The 24,347-nt window shown below is 44.3% G+C and overlaps 2 protein-coding genes across 2 annotated transcripts in view; one reads left to right on the forward strand and one right to left on the reverse strand.

Moving 5' to 3' along the window:
* The window catches only part of LOC128694439 (uncharacterized), a 1,405-nt gene extending 962 nt beyond the window's left edge, over positions 1 to 443 (reverse strand). Inside the window, exon 1 of the mRNA XM_053784550.2 lies at positions 1 to 443. This exon is cut by the window's left edge and continues 61 nt beyond it. Coding sequence (XP_053640525.2) covers positions 1 to 389 — 389 coding nt within the window. The 5' untranslated portion in view covers positions 390 to 443.
* The window catches only part of LOC128694438 (angiotensin-converting enzyme-like), a 38,588-nt gene that overhangs the window by 7,403 nt on the left and 6,838 nt on the right, over positions 1 to 24,347 (forward strand). Inside the window, exons 4-14 of the mRNA XM_070097830.1 lie at positions 4,145 to 4,269; positions 5,133 to 5,365; positions 5,485 to 5,685; positions 7,160 to 7,362; positions 9,500 to 9,645; positions 11,994 to 12,102; positions 13,577 to 13,745; positions 14,720 to 14,823; positions 15,900 to 16,039; positions 20,742 to 20,873; positions 23,833 to 24,053. Of these exons, the coding sequence (XP_069953931.1) occupies positions 4,145 to 4,269; positions 5,133 to 5,365; positions 5,485 to 5,685; positions 7,160 to 7,362; positions 9,500 to 9,645; positions 11,994 to 12,102; positions 13,577 to 13,745; positions 14,720 to 14,823; positions 15,900 to 16,039; positions 20,742 to 20,873; positions 23,833 to 23,989 (1,719 nt within the window). The 3' untranslated portion in view covers positions 23,990 to 24,053. The remainder of the gene's footprint in view (positions 1 to 4,144; positions 4,270 to 5,132; positions 5,366 to 5,484; positions 5,686 to 7,159; positions 7,363 to 9,499; positions 9,646 to 11,993; positions 12,103 to 13,576; positions 13,746 to 14,719; positions 14,824 to 15,899; positions 16,040 to 20,741; positions 20,874 to 23,832; positions 24,054 to 24,347) is intronic.

Genomic DNA, 24,347 nt, shown 5'->3' on the forward strand with positions numbered 1-24,347 from the left:
GTCAGGGTAGTAAGTCGTGGGTGGCGACGTTGCGAGAGTGTTGAGAGGGATGTGTTGACATGTTGCTCACTAGCCGTGACTGCGCTGGTATAGTCTGCCATGCGTGTGGACTCCTCAGACTGCTGTAGTCCCTGTCGTAATGTCTGTCGTAGCCGGCGACGCTGACGGCGCTGATGTATCCTGCGGGAACGTGAGACGAGCCTGTCCAGGGCTGGGGGCGGCTGTGTCCCGCTCTCCAGCAACAGGTCTCGCAAAGTAGACAATAATACAGTCTGCAGTACACCTGCAGTTTGCATGTTGCGACCTGCAGCGCTGTTGATGCCCATCAAAGCATACAGTGTCATTTCAATGAGTGTATCATTATCCCGGGGAGTCACGCACGTCTTCATGTCAGGAAGCAAGACAGGTCAGCACAGACACACAATCTTGAAGCAGCGGAGACGACAGACTGATCTCTCAGGATAAGCTTCTCACCTTCTAATTGTTGGTAAAGATCGCCTACCTGAACCACTGATACATGCATTCCAAGTTAAATAATTTTTCTCCTGTGATACTATCGTCTTATTTTAAACTATTATTCATCTATTTAAAGAAAAAATTCGCTACCGCTTGTCCATTGAAGCAACTGGAACAGTATCAAAGAGGCCGTAATGTAAGTATTTATGATGCAGATATTGGTAAATAGTTAACTGCTGTTTGAATCGCGGGTGTGGGTGAGGTGAGGGAAGGACACTCCCATATCCTGCCACACTTCCCTTTATGTACACAACCATCCCTCCCTCCATGTGACTCCTCCCTCCACACCCAGACTCTAGCTTCTAAAGTTCGTTTTTTCTTCTTCTAAGACTTTCAGGATATTATTTTTTTATGAATAGTGATGAGATAAGACTGTAGGATACTATAAGATGTCAGTGATGTTACAAGGTAACAGTAATGTCACAAGATAACAGCATGGAATGTTCACTCCAGGATAAGAGCCGTTCCCAGTAAAATCGCCCCTTAAAATCTTTACAAGGATAGGACATTGACACAAAATTCCCAAGTAGAGTCACTGAAGCAAGAACTTCTGGTTGTCCTTCAGATAGTACTGTACTTACACCAACTCCTGTTCCTTGTACGTTCCATTGGTCACTACTGTACCTCCACCAACCCCTGTTCCACGCACTTTCCACTGGTCGCCACTGTACCTACACCAACCCCTGTTTCACGCACCTTCCACTGGTCGCCACTGTACCTACACCAACCCCTGTTCCAGGCACCTTCCACTGGTCACTACCTCTAACAACCCCTGTTCCACGCACCTTCCACTGGTCGCAACTGTACCTACACCAACCCCTGTTCCAGGCACCTTCCACTGGTCACTACTGTACCTCTAACAACCCCTGTTCCACGCACCTTCCACTGGTCGCCACTGTACCTACACCAACCCCTGTTTCACGCACCTTCCACTGGTCGCCACTGTACCTACACCAACCCCTGTTCCAGGCACCTTCCACTGGTCACTACTGTACCTCTAACAACCCCTGTTCCACGCACCTTCCACTGGTCGCCACTGTACCTACACCAACCCCTGTTCCAGGCACCTTCCACTGGTCACTACCTCTAACAACCCCTGTTCCACGCACCTTCCACTGGTCGCCACTGTACCTACACCAACCCCTGTTCCACGCACCTTCCACTGGTCGCCACTGTACCTACACCAACCCCTGTTCCACGCACCTTCTACTGGTCGCCACTGTACCTACACCAACCCCTGTTCAAGGCACCTTCCACTGGTCACTACCTCTAACAACCCCTGTTCCACGCACCTTCCACTGGCTCAGCTGAGATCAGATGATTGTAGGTCAGTAAACAGACTGTAGCAGTTCTTCAAGGAAGCACAGATAATAATATGTGTATCAGACATATATCTCAACGAATCACTGAGGTGAGTACATTAGTGTACACATGACATGTAGCTGTAAGTTATCCACTTCCCCACGGATCAAGTAAAAAACGTTATAGAACAAAGTCACAACCTAACCTACCCTAAATGTTTTCCCACACCGTCTACACCCCGACCTTCCCACAACCTTCTATGCCCCCGCTTAACACAACCGTCTTCACCCCCACCTCCCCACAACCGTCTTCAACCCCACCTCCCCACAACAAACCACTGTTGTTTCCTCATTGAGATCGTTGTATACAAAGTATCGTACAAAATATAGATTTGTTTAAGATATCCCTGGCCCATCGTTCCTCCTCCTGGCACAAACATCTCTCCTCTTTCATCTTCTGTCTCCCCAACTCTCCTTCCCCGCCTCTTCTCATAATCTTCTCTAATCTGCTACTTCTAATCCTCTCCTCCTCCTGGCTACGACCTCGCCCTCTACTCTCCAACATGTGACCTCACCACTCTACCTGACGTCGCAGATCACACTACCTGACGTCCCAGGTTTGCAGTTGTCTCTCTTAGGATCGCGAAGAGTAAAAGATGTACGTGTACCTGTTCATGGTCAGTAAAGATGTGTGTTAGTAATGTTACAGGTGAAGGTGAGTGTTACTCGTGTTACAGGTGAAGGTGAATGTTGCTCGTGTTACAGGTGAAGGTGAGTGTTACTCGTGTTACAGGTGAAGGTGAGTGTTAGTCATGTTACAGGTGAAGGTGAGTGTTAGCCATGTTACAAGTGAAGGTGAGTGTTACTCGTGTTACAAATGAAGGTGAGTGTTACTCGTGTTACAAATGAAGGTGAGTGTTACTCGTGTTACAGGTGAAAGTTGAGTGTTACTCGTGTTACAAATGAAGGTGAGTGTTACTCGTGTTACAGGTGAAGGTGAATGTTGCTCGTGTTACAGGTGAAGGTGAGTGTTACTCGTGTTACAGGTGAAGGTGAGTGTTAGTCATGTTACAGGTGAAGGTGAGTGTTAGCCATGTTACAAGTGAAGGTGAGTGTTACTCGTGTTACAAATGAAGGTGAGTGTTACTCGTGTTACAGGTGAAAGTTGAGTGTTACTCGTGTTACAAATGAAGGTGAGTGTTACTCGTGTTACAGGTGAAGGTTGAGTGTTACTCGTGTTACAGGTGAAGGTGAGTGTTACTCGTGTTACAGGTGAAGGTGAGTGTTACTCGTGTTACAGGTGAAGGTGAGTGTTACTCGTGTTACAGGTGAAGGTGAGTGTTAGTCATGTTACAGGTGAAGGTGAGTGTTAGTCAGGTTACAGGTGAAGGTGAGTGTTACTCGTGTTACAGGTGAAGGTGAATGTTACTCGTGTTACAGGTGAAGGTGAGTTACTCGTGTTACAAGTGAAGGTGAGTGTTACTCGTGTTACAGGTGAAGGTGAGTGTTACTCGTGTTACAGGTGAAGGTGAGTGTTAGTCATGTTACAGGTGAAGGTGAGTGTTAGGTTATAAATGAAGGTAAGTGTTACTCGTGTTACAGGTGAAGGTGAATGTTACTCGTGTTACAGGTGAAGGTGAGTGTTACTCGTGTTACAGGTGAAGGTGAGTGTTACTCGTGTTACAGGTGAAGGTGAGTGTTACTCGTGTTACAGGTGAAGGTGAATGTTACTCGTGTTACAGATGAAAATGAGTGTTGCTCATGTTACAGGCGAAGGTGAGTGTTACTCGTGTTACAGGTGAAGGTGAGTGTTACTCGTGTTACAGGTGAAGGTGAATGTTACTCGTGTTAAAAGTGAAGGTGAGTGTTACTCGTGTTACATGTGAAGGTGAGTGTTGCTCGTGTTACAGGTGAAGGTGAGTGTTACTCGTGTTACATGTGAAGGTGAGTGTTGCTCGTGTTACAGGTGAAGGTGAGTGTTACTCGTACTACAGGTGAAGGTGAGTATTAGTCATGTTACAAGTGAAGGTGAGTGTTAGTCATGTTACAGGTGAAGGTGAGTGTTAGCCATGTTACAGTTGAAGGTGATGAGTGTCACTATTTGACTAGTAGTACTCATCACCTTCACCTGTAACCTATGTAACACTCGGTCGCCACGACCTTCAAAAGCTCTTTATTTGAGGAACTGGAGTTGCCTTTCTCTTCCAGGTTATCTCCCATTCTCCAGGTGTAATGTGACTCCTACGGGTCTAGGGCATCCCCCATGTATATGATAAGAGTTATGATGTAAGTGGGTTGACCCATGATAACTGTGGCTACTCCCGCAGGCGGCATGGGGTGAGGTGCGGCGGCGGGAGGCGGACAAGCTGCGACCTCAAGCTGTGACCCGCAGAGAGAGCCGTATGTTGTACCTTATAACCCGCGGTCCACGGTACACTTCACACCAGGCCAGGTACGTGGCCACGGTACACTTCACACCAGGCCAGGTATGTGGCCACGGTACACTTCACACCAGGCCAGGTATGTGGAGATGGTACATCCCTCACCAAGCCATGTACTTGACCACCTCTCACTAGCTAGGTACGTGGCTTGGTATATACCTCTCACCAGGCCAGGTACGTGGCCACGGTATATCTCTCACCAGGCCAGGTACGTGGCCACGGTATACCTCTCACCAGGTCAGGTACCTGGCCATGGTTCATCTCTCTGACAGATCACTTTGACCTGGTGCAGACCAAACAAGCAACTAAAAGAAACAAATATGCAAGTTCACATTTGGGACCAGTCCCTCTAGAATTTTCCAAGTGTAGATTATGATGTATCTCTCTCGCCTGGGCGTCAGTGAGTACATGTCAAGTGACTCCAAGCTTTCCCAGTAATTAAGGTGCCTAACGGAATTTATATGTGCAGTTAAGGGGCACGTAAGTTCCCATGTCTTCTAATATCATGTTCATTTTTTCACTAGAATCTACCTTGTCCATGATTATTGTCGCATTTGTTTTGTCTGTTCGTAAGGTGAAGTCCAGGATCTCTACTTAATTCATGGTGTAACTTAACAAACATTTGATGACAATTGTCCTCAAAGAACTTATGTGCCCTTTAATTAAGGTTCTCTGTACATTCTCAGACCTACAATTACACTAGCCATGAATGGAGATGTTAGTACACAGCAGTGTTCCATCCCTGGGTCAGACTAGTTTACTTAACATTCTCAGGCGATATATAACCCTTACACACTTATCGTTTTCCCCGGGAATATATCGACAAATTATTCTTCACATGAGACGTAGTAAATAATAAGTGTTTCTCCCGCAGGTACCTGTCTAGGTTGGTATCCCGCATGCGGCGCATATACTCCTCCTTCACACTTAATCGCGGCAACACAACTTACCGCAACCAGAGGGACCTCACAGCCCTCATGAGGACCTCCCGGGACCCCGAAGTCTTGGCGTGGGCGTGGAGGGCGTGGCACGATGCTCTTGGACCACCCATGCGCCCACTCTACGCTCAAGCAGTCAGTATAATGAACCAGGCTGCAAGGAACGCCGGTAAACACACTATGTCAAATATTTATATATGTCATGTTTAACCGGTTTTAAAAACACGTATATTAAAAAACATATATTAGAAAACGTATAATAGGTCATCACAGGTTAGGACCTCACAGGTTACGAAGATATGGGTGATGCTTGGCGAAGGGAGCTAGAGCTCGGCAGAGATGTGGACGTGTGGGCACTGGTTGAGAGGCTGTACACCCAGGTAGCACCTCTGTACACCTTGCTGCACGCACATGTACGGAATGCACTGGCTGAGCTGTATGGTCAAGACCTGGTTGATCTTGCTAGACCCATCCCGACTCACCTGCTGGGTACGTTTATATTATGAAGCAAGTTTTAGTGTTATCATTGGTACAAATAATGTACACTCCATTACAGTACCTCGGGTAGATATAGTATACAGTAAATCGTCCATATAAAGGACTGATTGAGGTGAAAGAGTAGTTAGTAACGGCAGGTATGGTGCACACAGAAGTGATTGTTGGGTTATGATTGTAACAATAATCTATAGTTCTGTAACCAACGGATTTTGTCTATTATTTACATCTCAAATGACCCAGTGAATTTTGTTTCTCATTTCCGAAGTCCATTATATGGAGGTTCTATATATGGAATGTTTACTGTATTTCAATAAATGATTAAGTCAGTATATTTTTACTGGTGATATGATTTTCTGATTAAAGATAACTATTGACAGAGGTGCTGACACAGGTGAGATCATATCCATCATCGTTTTCAAGACCAGTCTTAATGTTTTTTTCTTTTATTCTCATCAAAGCTTTTTGTTTGCAAGTAATGGATATATTGTTTTTGTACATTTCATTGTTTGCAGGTTCATACAGAAGTATTCATTCATACAAGCTTTATGACAATATAAGTTTGTCTCGAACACTCAGTTTACGTTCTGTTAATAAAATTTTTTTTGTGTAACCTTCATCTTGTATCAAGACAATTACTTCCAAGAAATGTTCAACTCGTGCTTCACAAAACTACATATTACACACCTCTGATTATAAATTTTACACTGATTAGTTGGCATTAATTGGGATTTTCTTGATCAAACATTGCCTTGAAACAGACCTTTATTCTCAGCAGGATCATTGTTCGCACTTTCTTTAATTATACTCGCAAGTGTTTCCTCTAATGTGTAAGTGTTGTAACACTACTTGCTGATATAATGCACAAAATCTTTATCTGCTATCATCCTTGTTAACTATATCACTCTTGCTCATTGCTTCTTCCCGTAAGTGTTTCCGGTCATTTCCAATACGTGAAGTTGGCTCTAAGGATGATCTCTGGCAGATGATGCACCTCAACGGAGGTTCCTTGACGCTGGTGAGGGGCTCTTGATCTAGGGAATTGGATCTGTGCTCCGGTTCCCTGAATTGAGCCTGAATACCTTCCATCCCCCCTTCCCCCTCACATACGCTGTCGGGTTAGAAGTCTACCCTGAGTGTTATCACTCAAGTGACACACTACGTAAAACTAAAATGTAGCTGAGGGTATATTTCATGTACACGGCAGCCATCCTCAGTCGCCGCATCAATCCTGGGTTATTAACCTCCGGGGTAATAATCCAAACAAAATATTTTTCGTAAATAGGCCTAACACGCACTAACGCTATGTTGATAGGACAGTGTCAGGAGAGCCGACTCTAAGTTCAAAAGTTCTGAGGTTAGGTACATAACAGGCGAAGCTCCTGTTGTACGATATATGCAGTTTAAAAAGCTCGATCCTCCGTCCGCTAATGACTAGGCACACTCTAACTGACCTTACCTATTCCAGGAGACTTGTGGGGCCAAGACTGGTCGTCCCTACTGGAGTTGATTCTTCCTGACGAGGGAGAGACTGACACATCCGCTTATCTCAGCACCACGCCCATATCCACGCCCATACCCACGCCCACACCCACGCCCATACCCACGCCCACACCCACGCCCTTACCCACGCCCACACCCACCAACCTTACTGCCAGAGATATGGTCAAGGTAGGTTGCTAGGACTCTTGTATAACTCAGGATAACCCAAGGAGGCCAAGCAGTGTAGCTTATTGTCGTTTCAGAGTCTTTAGGGCCTCTCACATAACAGCCGACTAACTCCTAGGTTAGGTTAGGTAAGATTCGTCAGGAAACAGGACAATTGTTTCCTGACGCAAGTCTTAGTCATATGAAGACCCGCAGCTGGAGCTTCGGTCATCTGAGCAAGGACTTCCACTGTTTAGCGGTCCACCCCTTTAAAAATAAAGGTTACGATTATAACCATTAATAATATAATAACCCTAAGGTACCTGAATACCTCATCTTTTGTAAACAGTTCTACAGTCTTTCTATTAAGTCCTTGAATTTGTATTGATAAAACCACTGGATGGCGAAACGTCTACAAATAAAGATACCCAGATGTTGCACACGTGTCTAATACTTCATCTTGTCGGTACTATATACCATTCATACAATATACTAGGGTACCTATTGACAGTAAAGTGAATATGAGCAGCAGACGTGAGGGGAGCTCCTGACTCCACCCACGTCCCTCATACTGATTCAATCTATATCCTTCGTGTGTGAGCTGAACATGCTACCTCTGAGCTACGACCTACCCACCACATTACTGTAGAAGCAATATTGCTGTATAGCCCTTGTGGCTTAGCGCTTCTTTTTGATTATAATAATAATGTAGAAGCAATAAAACTTGCAAAAATGACACAAAAAGGACACCATGTAATGCTAAATTTACAGGGAAGAAAGAAATGATAAAATAACGAGAGTAGGAACACTGTAAAACACAGAATAAAAGTTTAAAGAAATTTTGTAGCAGACTATAGTGGAAATATTAATTATCGAGCACCATACATCAATCATGATGATTATGGTAACTAAGTTTTCTCGAAACGATAATAATTTTTAACAATTATAGTTTACCTTAACTTTTCGTTTTCTGTGATGCGGCAATATTTTCATTCTTTTTGATTAAGACGTCTAACTCGCGTATTTTACAAAATAATACTGAAAACGTGAAGTAAATAAGTAAGTTTATTTAAGTACTGGTACACATAAATACAACTATCTTACATAGTAACATGTGTAAATTACTTAAGATAACCCCGGAAAAGTTAGACAAAGTGACTATTTCCACTGAGGTTAGTATCTTCAGTGAAATATCTGGGAATCTCCTTTGACCTGAGCATGTCAAGAGTATAAAATACGAATGCCAGACTAAAGTTCCTCTACAGACAGGCACAGTGCCTACCTACTGAGGCTCGCATGACCTTATGTCTAGCTCTTATACAAGGTCATATAGATTATTATTGCTCTTTATGGTACTCTGATAGACTATAAAATAGCCAGAACAAAATGGTGATATTCATCTTGGACTTGGGTCCAAGAGAGCATGTAGGCCAGGATGAATGACAACAACTGGATATGCTGAACGCTGAAGACAGAGTAAAGAAACTGAAGTTTAATCGCGTTTATAAGACTGCTCACAAGCAGAGTCTAGAATATCACCACAGGCAATCCGAGGACACTTCCTCAGTCCAGTAACTTAGTTTACGAACACTGAGTAGGCATACCTGGTGGTACACTTCATTTAGGTTGTCAGTACTCTTACACTGCAAACATGGATGTTTAAGGAAGCTAGCTGCTAATGTCTACATAATAATCATGAAAGGGAGCTCTCACGTTGACAAGTCACTATATATATATATATATATATATATATATATATATATATATATATATATATATATATATATATATATATATATATATATATATATATATATATATATATATATATATATATATATAAATAATATATATATATATATATATATATATATATATATATATATATATATATATATATATATATATATATATATATATATATATATATTTGAAACCGTATTGTGTTTGTACCACTCTCTTACTCCTACCAGGAGACCATCCTGTGTACAGTTGTACCACTCTCTTACCCCTACCAGGAGACCATCCTGTGTACAGTTGTACCACTCTCTTACCCTTACAAGGAGACCATCCGGTGTACGGTTACGGTTATACCATCTCCCAACTTTGCCCGGAAACAAACTATCCTGAGGTACAATTGTACCACTTTTTCTACCACCAGGAGGCCGAGAATTTTTTTCACGGTCTTGGGTTCCCGCCACTGCCGCCCAAGTTCTGGATGAAGTCTGTGCTGGGTGAGGGAGAGGACCTGCCTGCAGGAGGCTGTCAAGACCGCTCTCTAGATATGTTTGCCCCGGCAGATTTCAGGTACCACTCAATGTATTGAGAAAGATAGAGAGAAAATAATAAAAAGCTCTCAAGAAACTATTGAAGTTTTTATCTGAATTAATATTAATTTTGGTCCCTAAGACTACAGTTCTTCTTCTTCTTCTTCTTCTTCTTCTTCTTCTTCTTCTTCTTCTTCTTCTTCTTCTTCTTCTTCTTCTTCTTCTTCTTCTTCTTCTTCTTCTTCTTATTAATGATCAAGTCTGACATATTTAATATGGATACCTTCCCATGGGCAGTAGTCAAAATATTACAAAGAATCTTAATGGGTTCAGTGACCAGCCGAAATTTTTTATTTAATAAGGAAATCACAGAATAGTGAAATATTTACAACTTTATTGAAGTGGGAACTAAAGTGACATGTTTACACATGTACTCAGTTACACGTAGCTAATATTTAATTATGAGTTGCGTACATTTCCAAATATTTAATAAGTTATGGTTATATTTAGGCAAGTTACAGTGGTTATACATTATTTACAATAGGCAAATAATTCATAACCACTCTAACCTTATGTAGACAAGTTAATCATAATCACTGTAACCTTGCTATGGACAAAGTTCGGTGATTTTTTTCACAATTGCTAGTAAAATGCCAAATAAATACCCTACGTAGCAATCTAGTTCGTACTTCTCTTCCTGAGGCTAGTGTTACTGCAGCCTACTCCATTTCTTGCTCTTGTTTTCTCCAATAATTTGGAAAAATTGGATGCTCCCTGACATACTTAAAGATAACAAAAAAAAGTGTTAGACTTGTTGAACATTTTCTAAATGTTTGTTTACCTGGAGTTTACCTGGAGAGAGTTCCGGGGGTCAACGCCCCCGCGGCCCGGTCTGTGACCAGGCCTCCTGGTGGATCAGAGCCTGATCAACCAGGCTGTTACTGCTGGCTGCACGCAAACCAACGTACGAGCCACAGCCCGGCTGATCAGGAACCGACTTTAGGTGCTTGTCCAGTGCCAGCTTGAAGACTGCCAGGGGTCTGTTGGTAATCCCCCTTATGTATGCTGGGAGGCAGTTGAACAGTCTCGGGCCCCTGACACTTATTGTATGGTCTCTTAACGTGCTAGTGACACCCCTGCTTTTCATTGGGGGGATGTTGCATCGTCTGCCAAGTCTTTTGCTTTCGTAGTGAGTGATTTTCGTGTGCAAGTTCGGTACTAGTCCCTCTAGGATTTTCCAGGTGTATATAATCATGTATCTCTCCCTCCTGCGTTCCAGGGAATACAGGTTCAGGAACCTCAAGCGCTCCCAGTAATTGAGGTGTTTTATCTCCGTTAATGCGCGCCGTGAAGGTTCTCTGTACATTTTCTAGGTCAGCAATTTCACCTGCCTTGAAAGGTGCTGTTAGTGTGCAGCAATATTCCAGCCTAGATAGAACAAGTGACCTGAAGAGTGTCATCATGGGCTTGGCATCCCTCGTTTTGAAGGTTCTCATTATCCATCCTGTCATTTTTCTAGCAGATGCGATCGATACAATGTTATGGTCCTTGAACGTGAGATCCTCCGACATGATCACTCCCAGGTCTTTGACGTTGGTGTTTCGCTCTATTTTGTGGCCAGAATTTGTTTTGTACTCTGATGAAGATTTAATTTCCTCGTGTTTACCATATCTGAGTAATTTAAATTTCTCATCGTTGAACTTCATATTGTTTTCTGCAGCCCACTGAAAGATTTGGTTGATGTCCGCCTGGAGTCTTGCAGTGTCTGCAATGGAAGACACTGTCATGCAGATTCGGGTGTCATCTGCAAAGGAAGACACGGTGCTGTGGCTGAGTGAGTGAGTTGTTTCTATATTAATGGCAATAATTCCTTTGGTAAAGTTTACATTTACTTATAACTGCATCAGTTGGTACAGATTTTCCGAGGTAGGTGTAGCCCAGCCTAAGCCGGACAGTAATGATATCCAAGTCTGCTGATTTTGTCAGATGAGCCATAGACATGTGACTCTTCCTGCATGTCCAGCATGACTGAATGATGTTAGATGGACTTACTGGCATCAGTTTTCTTCTGTCTCAAGTCGATTAAGCTATTTTTCCATAATTTTGCCCTCAAATTTCTTGTTTACGACTAAAATCCGTAATTTACTTCCTCCTGGAAGACATACTGACGTCTTTGCCAGTTCATCAGATCTATCATGCATTTAAAGACCACCATGAGAGGGAACCCACTCTATTATAAGTCTACCATAGCTCTGTTTAGCTTCTGAAACTGCGTGTTACACGTGGCATTCGTGGTGTTAAGAACATTTATTTATGACAGAAAATCACTTAAAATTAATGTGTCAACTACGATAAATGAACATATTCACAGAGAAACACTCTTCCCAGGATGATGCTGTGTGAGGCTGCTGATGAGGAGGGTGAGAGAGTCGCCTACCATGAACTAGGTCACCTCCACTACTTCCAAGCCTACGCTGACCAGCCTACAGTCTTCAGGGTAAATTGCTTTTATCTCGAAGTGTCTTAAAAAAGTTACTTTTCATTGGTGGCTTAATACACTTTAGTATCGTCAAACACTGTTTCTGACACAGAGATTTATAGTTTCAAAGCTAATGGTGGTAATACCTTCAGTAGGTGAAGGGGGGGGGGGAGTGTGTATAATACTACTACTTTTCATGCTACTTTCAGTGATCCTCAAGGGTTACGAGATTTAAAAAAATAATTAAATCATCACAATACCTCCTTTGAAATGGCTCTTTATCCAAGGAACTGGAACTACTCTTCCTTCCTCGGATCAAGCTTGATTATCTCCCACCCTTCCTGTTTCTCAGGTTCTGTCTGACCTCAACAAGTTGAGCACTTAGGTTACAATAATAAAAAATAGTGGTAGCATAAGTAACGTCCTATAACAAGTCATATTTAAGAGGCACCTACGTTCTCATGTCTCCTATGATTATGTTTATTTTTCCCCTATAATCTACCTTATCCATAATTACTATCGTATTTGCTTTGTCTTCTTTCGTAAGGTGAAGTCCAGGATCTTTCCTTAATTCATGGTATAACTTAACAAATCTGAGGACAATTGTGTTGCAGAAATCTGAGCAAAGCTGAGACCTCTCACCCACACCCATGTGTGGGTGAGTGAGGTTGGGAACCACAAGGAAGGGATGGTACTGCGATGAGGGTTGGTTGTGAGAAGGTATTGTGCCCTTATAGGGAATGAAGGTTAGGAATATGGTTGTAGGTTTGTTTGAGCCGTTGTGTTTGAGTGAGAAGTATGGACGCGGGTGGGGGGGGGAATGGTCCCCCACCGTGAAGCAGGGTTCTCACACTGAGCTCTCACACTGAGCTCTCACACTGAGCTCTCACACTGAGCTCTCACACTGAGCTCTCACACTGAGCTCTCACACTCAGCTCTCACACTGAGCTCTCACACTCAGCTCTCACACTCAGCTCTCACACTGAGCTCTCACACTCAGCTCTCACACTCAGCTCTCACACTCAGCTTTCACATTGAACTCTCACACTGAGCTCTCACACTGAGCTCTCACACTGAGCTCTCACATTGAACTCTCACACTGAGCTCTCACACTGAGCTCTCACATTGAGCTCTCACACTGAGCTCTCACACTGAGCTTTCACATTGAACTCTCACACTGAGCTCTCACACTGAGCTCTCACACTGAGCTCTTACACTGAGCTCTCACATTGAGCTCTCACACTGAGCTCTCACACTGAGCTCTCACACTTAGCTTGGTGTATCAATGGATGTGCAGGTTCCGTACTTGATGTTGTGTTTGCTGGTTCTACTTGTCTTTGACTGTTACTAATTATCTCCAGTTGTTTCCTCTCCTGTACTCACCTAATTGTGGTTGCCGGGGTTGAGTCATAGCTCCTGGCCCCGTCTCTTCACTGGTTGCTATTCCTATGTGTGTGACACAACATAACCTCTCAGTCTACACCTTTTACAGGATGGTACTAACTCCGCCTTCCATGAGACCATTGGTGACACTCTCCAGCTATCTGCCATGACCTCATCTCACCCTGCTGCCGTCACTCCTCTCTCCCCCGCTGCCGTCACTCATCACACCATCACTCAGGGTCCCGTCACAGCTCACGGTCCCTCTACAACCATCACACGTGAGTATCTCAGCCAGGAACATACTAAGAACAACACTAGCACTGCTGGTTCATGTTCAGCAACTGCATGAACATTTTTAGCAGTTTGTGTCGCCTGAGAGGCTAGTTTCTTTTGCACTCACAGCTCGTCCTGTGAGTGGCTAGTTTTTTGTGCACTCACAGCTCGTCCTGTGAGTGGCTAGTTTCTTGTGCACTCACAGCTCGTCCTGTGAGTGGCTAGTTTCTTGTGCACTCACAGCTCGTCCTGTGAGTGGCTAGTTTCTTGTGCACTCACAGCTCGTCCTGTGAGTGGCTAGTTTATTGTGCACTCACAGCTCGTCCTGTGAGTGGCTAGTTTCTTGTGCACTCACAGCTCGTCTGTGAGTGCACAACAAGAAACATGATTAGTAAGGTTTTAGTGAGTCTTTATCAGACCTAACTGATCCTAGTTATTTACGATCATTTTTGGCCATGTTTCCTTAACCTGCTGCTGCATATATATATATATATATATATATATATATATATATATATATATATATATATATATATATATATATATATATATATATATATATATATATATATATATATATATATACATATATATATTTATAAAGAGTGGAGCCCAAGTGTTGGTAAGGCACTCACCCTGTATGTCTCAATTTGTGCAAATGAGAAGTCATTCCTAATCCAAGTGTCTTACATAATTAACACTATATTATGCAAAAGCCAGATGTTTTAGAAACACTTACAAGTACACACGCACATGTGTACGTACGGGTACACATACATAAATGTACACAGTCCACTAAAATGTCTATGTTCGTCCTCCACGTCATTCACACGAACAAGTAATGAAACACAGACATAACCACACCTACGTTAAGACAGACACAGACATGTGCCTGCATGTATATGTGCATATGTGTGTATGACAGCACCTGCTGCTGCACCACTACACTGACTGAGACAGCAGTGTGTGTGTCGTACAGGTGGAGAGCTGAGACAGCTTCTGAAGGTGGCACTGACTAAGTTACCATTGCTCGCCTTCGCCAGGGTGGTGGACGAGTGGCGCTGGAGAGTGTTCCAGGGGGCGGTGAGTTACCTCTCTGACTTCATCCTTCACCCAATTATAACTACTCCTCTCATTCCTCTGATCAAATATGATTAACGTCAATCCTTCCATTTACCTGGTTCTTTGTTACAGTACTGTGATGGTTACCATAGGAACGCAGAGCCTAGGCTCCACACTTTGATGGTTACCACAGGAACGTAGAGCCTAGGCTCCACACTTTGATGGTTACCACAGGAACGTAGAGCCTAGGCTCCACACTTTGATGGTTACCACAGGAACGTAGACCATAGGCTCCACACTGTAATGGTTACCATAAGGACGTAAAGCTTAGGCTTCGCACTATGATGGTTACCATAGGAACGTAGAGCCCAGGAGCCACACTATGATGGTTACCATAGGAACGTAGAGCCCAGGAGCCACACTATGATGGTTACCATAGGAACGTAGAGCCTAGGCTCCACACACACTAGCAGTCTTGGGTTCAATTCCCGTCCGGCTTGCCGTGAAATATTTAGTCTTCCGTTACGATTTTTTTGCTAGTACTTTATGCACCTCTGAGAGACAGGAGCTAAATCTATTAGGAATGTTGATGGTGAGTGAAGGAGCTATGAAAATCTTCAAGATGATACGTCAGCAATGCTTGCTAACATTATTATAACAGAGTTCCTCTATATAATGACCATTACAGTACAGTGTTAGTGTAGGCTTTGTATACACAGCCTTGCCTGCCAAACAGGCATATATTATTTCTCATGCCAATGTTATCCTTGTAACATCTACATTCATAAATCTTCCTTTGGACTTTTGTTAAGTTTGTACGAAAGATTATGCTTCTAACATCAGTCTCACGATTCATGTAAATATTTCACCACTGATGCTTGAAGACTTGAGATTATTGGACGGAGGATCGAGCTTCCACCACTCCTTGCGCTGACTGAGCTACACTAGTGTTACCGTGTCATGTGGAAGGTTATAGTTGGTCTGGTGATGCCGAGAAACACAGAAAAGAACCCTCGTGCCCAATTCAGGGCAATAAATGTCCCAAATTGTTCACAAGTCATGTTATGTCTGATACTAATAATGATGATACACAACAGGTACAGAAGGAAGAGTACAACAGGTCGTGGTGGCTGCTCAAGTACCACTACCAGGGAGTTACTCCCCCAAGCCCACGCTCTGAGGACGACTTCGATCCTGCAGCCAAGTTACACGTCCCAGATAACACTCCCTACGTCAGGTGGGGTTGTAGGTGTGCTGTCTCTACGTCAGGTGGGTGACAGGTTCCCTGCCCTTACATGAGGTGGGTCATATGTGCCTACGTCAGGCGAGACTTAGGTGTCTTGGCCCTATGTCACGCGGGTCCCAGGTGCCCTGTTCCTATTCAAGTGGCTCCTAAGCGCCATGTTCCTACGTTAGGTAAGTGCTAGGTACCCTGTTCGTATGTCTGGTGGGTCCTAGATACTTTGTTCCTATGTCTTGTGAGCCTTAGGTACCCTGCTCCTACATCAGGTGAGTATTAGGTATCCTGTTCCTACGTCAGGTGAGTATTAGGTATCCTGTTCCTTCGTCACGTGAGTATTAGGTATCATGTTCCTACGTCAGGTGAGTATTAGGTATCCTGTTCCTACGTCAGGTGAGTATTAGGTATCCTGTTCCTACGTCAGGTGAGTATTAGGTATCCTGTTCTTACGTCAGTTGAGTATTAGGTATCCTGTTCCTACATCAGGTGAGTATTAGGTATCCTGTTCCTACGTCAGGTGAGTATTAGGTATCCTGTTCTTACGTCAGTTGAGTATTAGGTATCCTGTTCTTACGTCAGTTGAGTATTAGGTATCCTGTTCCTACATCAGGTGAGTATTAGGTATCCTGTTCCTACGTCAGGTGAGTATTAGGTATCCTGTTCTTACGTCAGTTGAGTATTAGGTATCCTGTTCTTACGTCAGTTGAGTATTAGGTATCCTGTTCCTACGTCAGGTGAGTATTAGGTATCCTGTTCCTACGTCAGTTGAGTATTAGGTATCCTGTTCCTACATCAGGTGAGTATTAGGTATCCTGTTCTTACGTCAGTGGAGTATTAGGTATCCTGTTCCTACGTCAGGTGAGTATTAGGTATCCTGTTCCTATATCAGGTGAGTATTAGGTATCCTGTTCCTACGTCAGGTGAGTATTAGGTATCCTGTTCTTACGTCAGGTGAGTATTAGGTATCCTGTTCCTACGTCAGGTGAGTATTAGGTATCATGTTCCTACATCAGGTGAGTATTAGGTATCCTGTTCCTACGTCAGGTGAGTATTAGGTATCCTGTTCTTACGTCAGTGGAGTATTAGGTATCCTGTTCCTACGTCAGGTGAGTATTAGGTATCCTGTTCCTATATCAGGTGAGTATTAGGTATCCTGTTCCTACGTCAGGTGAGTATTAGGTATCCTGTTCTTACGTCAGGTGAGTATTAGGTATCCTGTTCCTACGTCAGGTGAGTATTAGGTATCATGTTCCTACATCAGGTGAGTATTAGGTATCCTGTTCCTACGTCAGGTGAGTATTAGGTATCCTGTTCCTACATCAGGTGAGTATTAGGTATCCTGTTCCTACGTCAGGTGAGTATTAGGTATCCTGTTCCTACATCAGGTGAGTATTAGGTATCCTGTTCTTACGTCAGTTGAGTATTAGGTATCCTGTTCCTACATCAGGTGAGTATTAGGTATCCTATTCCTACGTCAGGTGACTATTAGGTATCCTGTTCCTACGTCAGGTGAGTATTAGGTATCCTGTTCCTACATCAGATGAGTATTAGGTATCCTGTTCCTACGTCAGGTGAGTATTAGGTATCCTGTTCCTACATCAGGTGAGTATCAGGTATCCTGTTCCTACGTCAGGTGAGTATTAGGTATCCTGTTCCTACATCAGATGAGTATTAGGTATCCTGTTCCTACGTCAGGTGAGTATTAGGTATCCTGTTCCTACGTCAGGTGAGTATTAGGTATCCTGTTCCTACGTCAGGTGAGTATTAGGTATCCTGTTCCTACGTCAGGTGAGTATTAGGTATCCTGTTCCTACGTCAGGTGAGTATTAGGTACCCTGTTCTTACGTCAGGTGAGTATTAGGTATCCTGTTCCTACGTCAGATGAGTATTAGGTATCCTGTTCCTACGTCAGGTGAGTATTAGGTATCCTGTTCCTACGTCAGGTGAGTATTAGGTATCCTGTTCCTACGTCAGGTGAGTATTAGGTACCCTGTTCCTACGTCAGGTGAGTATTAGGTATCCTGTTCCTACATCAGGTGAGTATTAGGTACCCTGTTCCTACGTCAGGTGAGTATTAGGTATCCTGTTCCTACGTCAGGTGAGTATTAGGTATCCTGTTCCTACGTCAGGTGAGTATTAGGTACCTTGTTCCTACGTCAGGTGAGTATTAGGTACCTTGTCCCTACTTAAGAAAAGGTTTCATTGCTCATTTATGAACAATAAATTCTGACTATAATAAGAATGTAGGTAAGAACGCATATTCGTGGGAATTCGCTAAGTCCCTAGGTGTCACACAACACCTAGGTGTCACACAACACCTAGGTGTCACACAACACCTTGGTGTCACACAACACCTAGGTGTCACACAACACCTTGGTGTCACACAACACCTTGGTGTCACACAACACCTTGGTGTCACACAACACCTTGGTGTCACACAACACCTTGGTGTCACACAACACCTAGGTGTCACACAACATCTAGGTGTCACACAACACCTATGTGTCACACAACACCTAGGTGTCACACAACACCTTGGTGTCACACAACACCTAGGTGTCACACAACACCTAGGTGTCACACAACACCTACAACAACACCTTGGTGTCACACAACACCTTGGTGTCTAGGTGTCACACAACACCTAGGTGTCACACAACACCTAGGTGTCACACAACACCTATGGTGTCACACAACACCTTGGTGTCACACAACACCTAGGTGTCATACAACATCTAGTGTCACACAACACCTTGGTGTCACACAACACCTTGGTGTCACACAACACCTTGGTGCCACACAACACCTAGGTGTCACACAACACCTAGGTGTCACACAACACCTTGGTGTCACACAACACCTTGGTGTCACACAACACCTAGGTGTCATACAACATCTAGGTGTCACACAACACCTATGTGTCACACAACACCTAGGTGTCACACAACACCTTGGTGTCACACAACACCTAGGTGTCACACAACACCTAGGTGTCATACAACATCTAGGTGTCACACAACACCTATGTGTCACACAACACCTAGGTGTCACACAACACCTTGGTGTCACACAACACCTAGGTGTCACACAACACCTAGGTGTCACACAACACCTAGGTGTCACACAACACCTAGGTGTCACACAACACCTTGGTGTCACACAACACCTTGGTGTCACACAACACCTAGGTGTCACACAACACCTAGGTGTCACACAACACCTAGGTGTCACACAACACCTAGGTGTCACACAACACCTTGGTGTCACACAACACCTTGGTGTCACACAACACCTTGGTGTCACACAACACCTTGGTGTCACACAACACCTTGTTGCCACACAACACCTTGGTGCCACACAACACCTAGGTGTCACACAACACCTTGGTGTCACACAACACCTTGGTGTCATACACATCTAGGTGTCACACAACACCTATGTGTCACACAACACCTATGTGTCACACAACACCTAGGTGTCACACAACACCTACACAACACCTAGGTGTCACACAACATCTAGGTGTCACACAACACCTATGTGTCACACAACACCTAGGTGTCACACAACACCTAGGTGTCATACAACATCTAGGTGTCACACAACACCTAGGTGTCACACAACATCTAGGTGTCACACAACACCTAGGTGCCACACAACACCTAGGTGCCACACAGCACCTAGGTGTCACACAACACCTAGGTGCCACACAACACCTAGGTGTCACACAACACCTAGGTGTCACACAACACCTTGGTGTCACACAACACCTAGGTGTCACACAACACCTAGGTGTCATACAACATCTAGGTGTCACACAACACCTGTGTCACAAAACCTAGGTCTCACATAACACCTAGGTGTCACACAACACCTAGGTGTCACACAGCACCTAAATGTCACACAGAATCTAGGTGTCACAGAGCACCTAGGTGTCACACAACACCTAGGTGCCACACAACACCTAGGTGTCACACAACACCTAAATGTCACACAGAATCTAAGTGTCACACAGCACCTAGGTGTCACACAACACCTGAATGTCACACAGCACCTAGGTGTCAGAACACCTAGTTGTTACACAGCACCTAGGTGTCACAGAACACCTAAATGTCATACAGCACCTAGGTGTCACATAACACCTAAATGTCACACAGCACCTGGGTGTCACACAACACCTAGTTGTCATACAGCACCTAGGTGTCACATAACACATAAATGCCACGCAGCACCTAGGTGTCACACAGCACCTAGTTGTCACCCAGCACCTAGGTGTCACAGAACACCTAAATGTCACACAGCACCTAGGTGTCACACAACACCTAGTTGTCATACAGCACCTAGGTGTCACAGAACACCTAAATGTCACACAGCACCTAGGTGTCAGAACACCTAGTTGTCACACAGCACCTAGGTGTCACAGAACACCTAAATGTCATACAGCACCTAGGTGTCACACAACACCTAAATGTCACACAGCACCTAGGTGTCACACGACACCTAAATGTCACACAGCACCTAGGTGTCACACAGCACCTAGGTGTCACACAGCACCGAGTTGTCACATAGAACTTAGGTGTCACACAACACCTAGGTGTCACATAACGCCTAGTTGACACACAGCACCTAGGTGTCACACAGCACCTAGGTGTCACACAGCACCTGGGAATCGGTTGATAATACATTGTTGGTTCTTCAGATATCTGGTAGCTGTGGTGGCGCAGTTCCAGGTGCACAAAGGCCTATGCGAGGCAGCCTATGGACGACCCCTTCCCATACCTGCCCACACCTGTAATATTGCTGGCTCCCTCCAGGCAGGAGACCTCCTCAGGTAGGTGGTGGGGTGATAAGCTGGGGTGATGGACTGGAGTAGTAAAAGGCTGGAGTGATGATGGGCTGGGGTGACGACAGGCTGGGGTGACGACAGGCTGGGATGACGACAGGCTGGGGTGATGACAGGCAGGGGTGATGACAGGCTGGTGTGATGACAGGCTGGGGTGGCGACAAGCTGGACTGACGACAGGCTGGGGTGACGACAGGCTGGGGTGACGACAGGCTGGGGTGATGACAGGCAGGGGTGATGACAGGCTGGTGTGATGACAGGCTGGGGTGGCGACAAGCTGGACTGACGACAGGCTGGGGTGGCGACAGACTGGGGTGACAACTCACTGGGGTGGTGACTTTTCTTACTCTCCATGTCGCCACTCTCGCCGTACAAATGACTCTTCCTGCTGTATTTCTGAAGTAAGCTGCAGCTTCATGAGCTTCAGTGAAAGTATGACATGAAAGATTCACTGTATGACCTAAGAGTGTTCTGGTGGAATCACTTCAGTATCCTCAACTGCATAACCCTTATAGATAATGCTTGGTAGGGAGTGACTTTCAGGACGATGAACTCTGCTTGGAGAAACAACCACAAAACAACCACAGGGGAAGTTGAATGATAGCTCTAGGCCTTTCGTGTTGCAAACAACACATCATCAGGAGCTTACAAAGTTGCAGAAATGAATAAGTAATCTTAGCAAATTCGTTCAGAGGGATGCTTTGCCAAGGTTGGGTTAAGTTTAATGAACTCTACGGAGAAGTCACTCCATGTTTGACTTTCTCCTGGCAGGAAGCGCTGATCATTCATAGTTGAATTACTCTAGAAGGCAATATGCTCTTATATGAGCATAGTACCATTTATATTAATTAGTGGGTCAAGTCCAGGTGGACTTCAGCATTGTGATGCTTCTAACAGTAAAGTAAGTTTAGTGAATTTATTGCGATGTTTGTTACATCTGTCGGGATCCCTCAAGGGAGGTTCCTTGACGCTGGTGAGCGGCTCTTGATCTAGGGTATTGGATCTGTGCTCTAGTTCCCCAAACTGAGCCTGAATGTCTTCCATCCCCTCACCACAGAAGCTGTATAATCCCCACGGGTTTAGCGCTCTCCTATGAAGATAATAATAATAATAATAATAATAATAATAATAATAATAATAATAATAATAATAATAATAATAATAATAATAATAATAATAATAATAATAATACTGTCGGGCTCAAATTGTCTTCTTATGTTTTCCGAATAATTTCCTGCATATTTATTAATTTAATTTAATTTTTGTTCAATACTTTTAAAGGAATATTTTCACTTGTCATTTCCCTAATAGCTTTCACGTTTTTTTGCTTTTTAATAATTCTCTTTGTTCACTGAATTGTGAAGAATGTCTACAGGTGCACTCATCGTACTCTTGTCTTGGCCTCTTGCTATTTAGTGGTGGGTTGTACATCAACTTGGGACCCCCAGACCGAAGTGTTCCTACTATGTAGTCATCTGCTTCCCCTTCCTTTCATTCCTCTCACCTCAAAACTTCACCGGTTTCTGATGTGCAACTCTTCTTCCTCTGTGGCATGCAAAGAGTATGTTACAATTTATTCGGCGTATATCACACTTCCATATAGGCTGCCTCTCAAGCAGCGAACCGAGTACTAAGGGTTTAACGATCAATAGGGTACCTGTCCTTAAATCAGCACATTGGTTCATTGACCAATCACAGGCAAGCCCTCCAAAGCTGAAGCAACGTGGGTCACTTGCGGTAAGCATTGGCAGACTTGCTTACCTGCTGGTTGAGTACAGTGCACTCTCTCTGGCTTCTGCTTTGCCATTTGCCACCATGGTGTACACATATTATTATTGTATATATACATACTGTACATAGTGTAGATATCTGTATATAGTGGGTGAAGGCAAAATATACCTTATAGTCTACTGCTGAGTTTTTTTGCTCCAGTTCTCATTACGACCAGGTCTCACAGGTCATTTTTTTTACCTATGTTCCCCCTGTATTTCCTCAGGATCTAATAGCTATTTGGGAAGGTTGCGTCTGTTACCGTCTCAGTAAGCTTTGTCTCTGTGAGTCCTATGATGTTTGGGGATGCCTCCGTGATTTGTTCATATCGCTCCTCACTCTTATTTGTTATTTGTTTTTCGTTGGTATACAATACCTTCAGCTTCTTTTGCAGTAATATATTCTGGGAGGTGAGGGGGGGATTGGTGCGGGTTGGAGGTGCGGACGGCTGGACGGGATTTTATGAGAGGCTGTTGTGATGGTGGTCTTTGTGGTGGAGGGAGTGAGGACTGTGGGTGTGGAGTGTGGTTTGCTTCGGGTTTATTGTGTTTGGTTGTGAAAGGGGTTCTATGTATGGTTGTATTTGGTGGTTCCTCCGAGGCTCAGCTTCTATGCCTGCGATGCATACCGTCTCTCCTTCCTGCCTCTGGCGCCTTTGTGTCCTCTCTCTCTCTCTCTCTCTCTCTCTCTCTCTCTCTCTCTCTCTCTCTCTCTCTCTCACTTGCTCCCAATCCTTTTGTGTTCCATCACAGTTAAGGGACACCCAGTGGAATTTTTGTGAGTTGTTTATCTCTGGTTTCTGCTGCATGATCCTCGTTAGTACTATTTCTGTTGTAATTGTCAATTTGACTGGGCGAATTATTCCCCTTAAATACTCACCAAATCTCTGAAAATTCGTTCCCTGCCACATGATCTCCTCTCCTGTTATTAATCTGTTTCCTCCACCTGCTGCCTGTCCTCATAAGTGCTTCCTTCAGTCTCCTGAAGCCCATGAATAATTGGTGTGTGTGTGTGTTTGTGTGTGTGTGTGTGTGTGTGTGTGTGTGTGTGTGTGTGTGTGTGTGTGTGTGTGTGTGTGTGTGTGTGTGTGTGTGTGTGTGTGTGTGTGTGTGTGTGTGTGTGTGTGTGTATCAGTGTTGCCACAACTGCCACTACAGCAGCGCCACCACCTTCACAGGGGCGTCATGGGCTGGGGATCGTCTGTGGCGTGGACAGAGGTGATGGAGACACTGACAGGCCATCCACACCTGGATGCCACGCCCATGCTGGAGTTCCTGGCGCCCCTCACCCACTGGCTGCACGCCCATGCCCACAACCTCACCCTGGGCTGGTAACAATGATGTGAAGAACCTCGCCCCGGACTGTCAACACTGCAGTGGAGGATCTCACTCTGAGCTGGTATGACTGGTGTGGTGAAAATTTTGATGTAAAATGCACACTCTGAGGTGGTAACGCTGATGTAAGGTATATACTCTGAGGTGGTAACCCTGATGTAAGATACATACTCTGAGGTGGTAACACTGATGTAAGGTACATACTCTGAGATAGTAACACTGATATAAGGTACATACTCTGAGGTGGTAACATTGATATAAGGTACATAATCTGAGGTGGTAACACTGATGTATGATACACACTCTGAGGTGGTAACACTGATGTAAGGTACTTTCAGGTGGTAACACTGATATAAGA

The sequence above is a fragment of the Cherax quadricarinatus genome, chromosome 60, assembly GCF_038502225.1.
Source record: "Cherax quadricarinatus isolate ZL_2023a chromosome 60, ASM3850222v1, whole genome shotgun sequence".
Lineage (NCBI taxonomy): Eukaryota > Metazoa > Arthropoda > Malacostraca > Decapoda > Parastacidae > Cherax > Cherax quadricarinatus.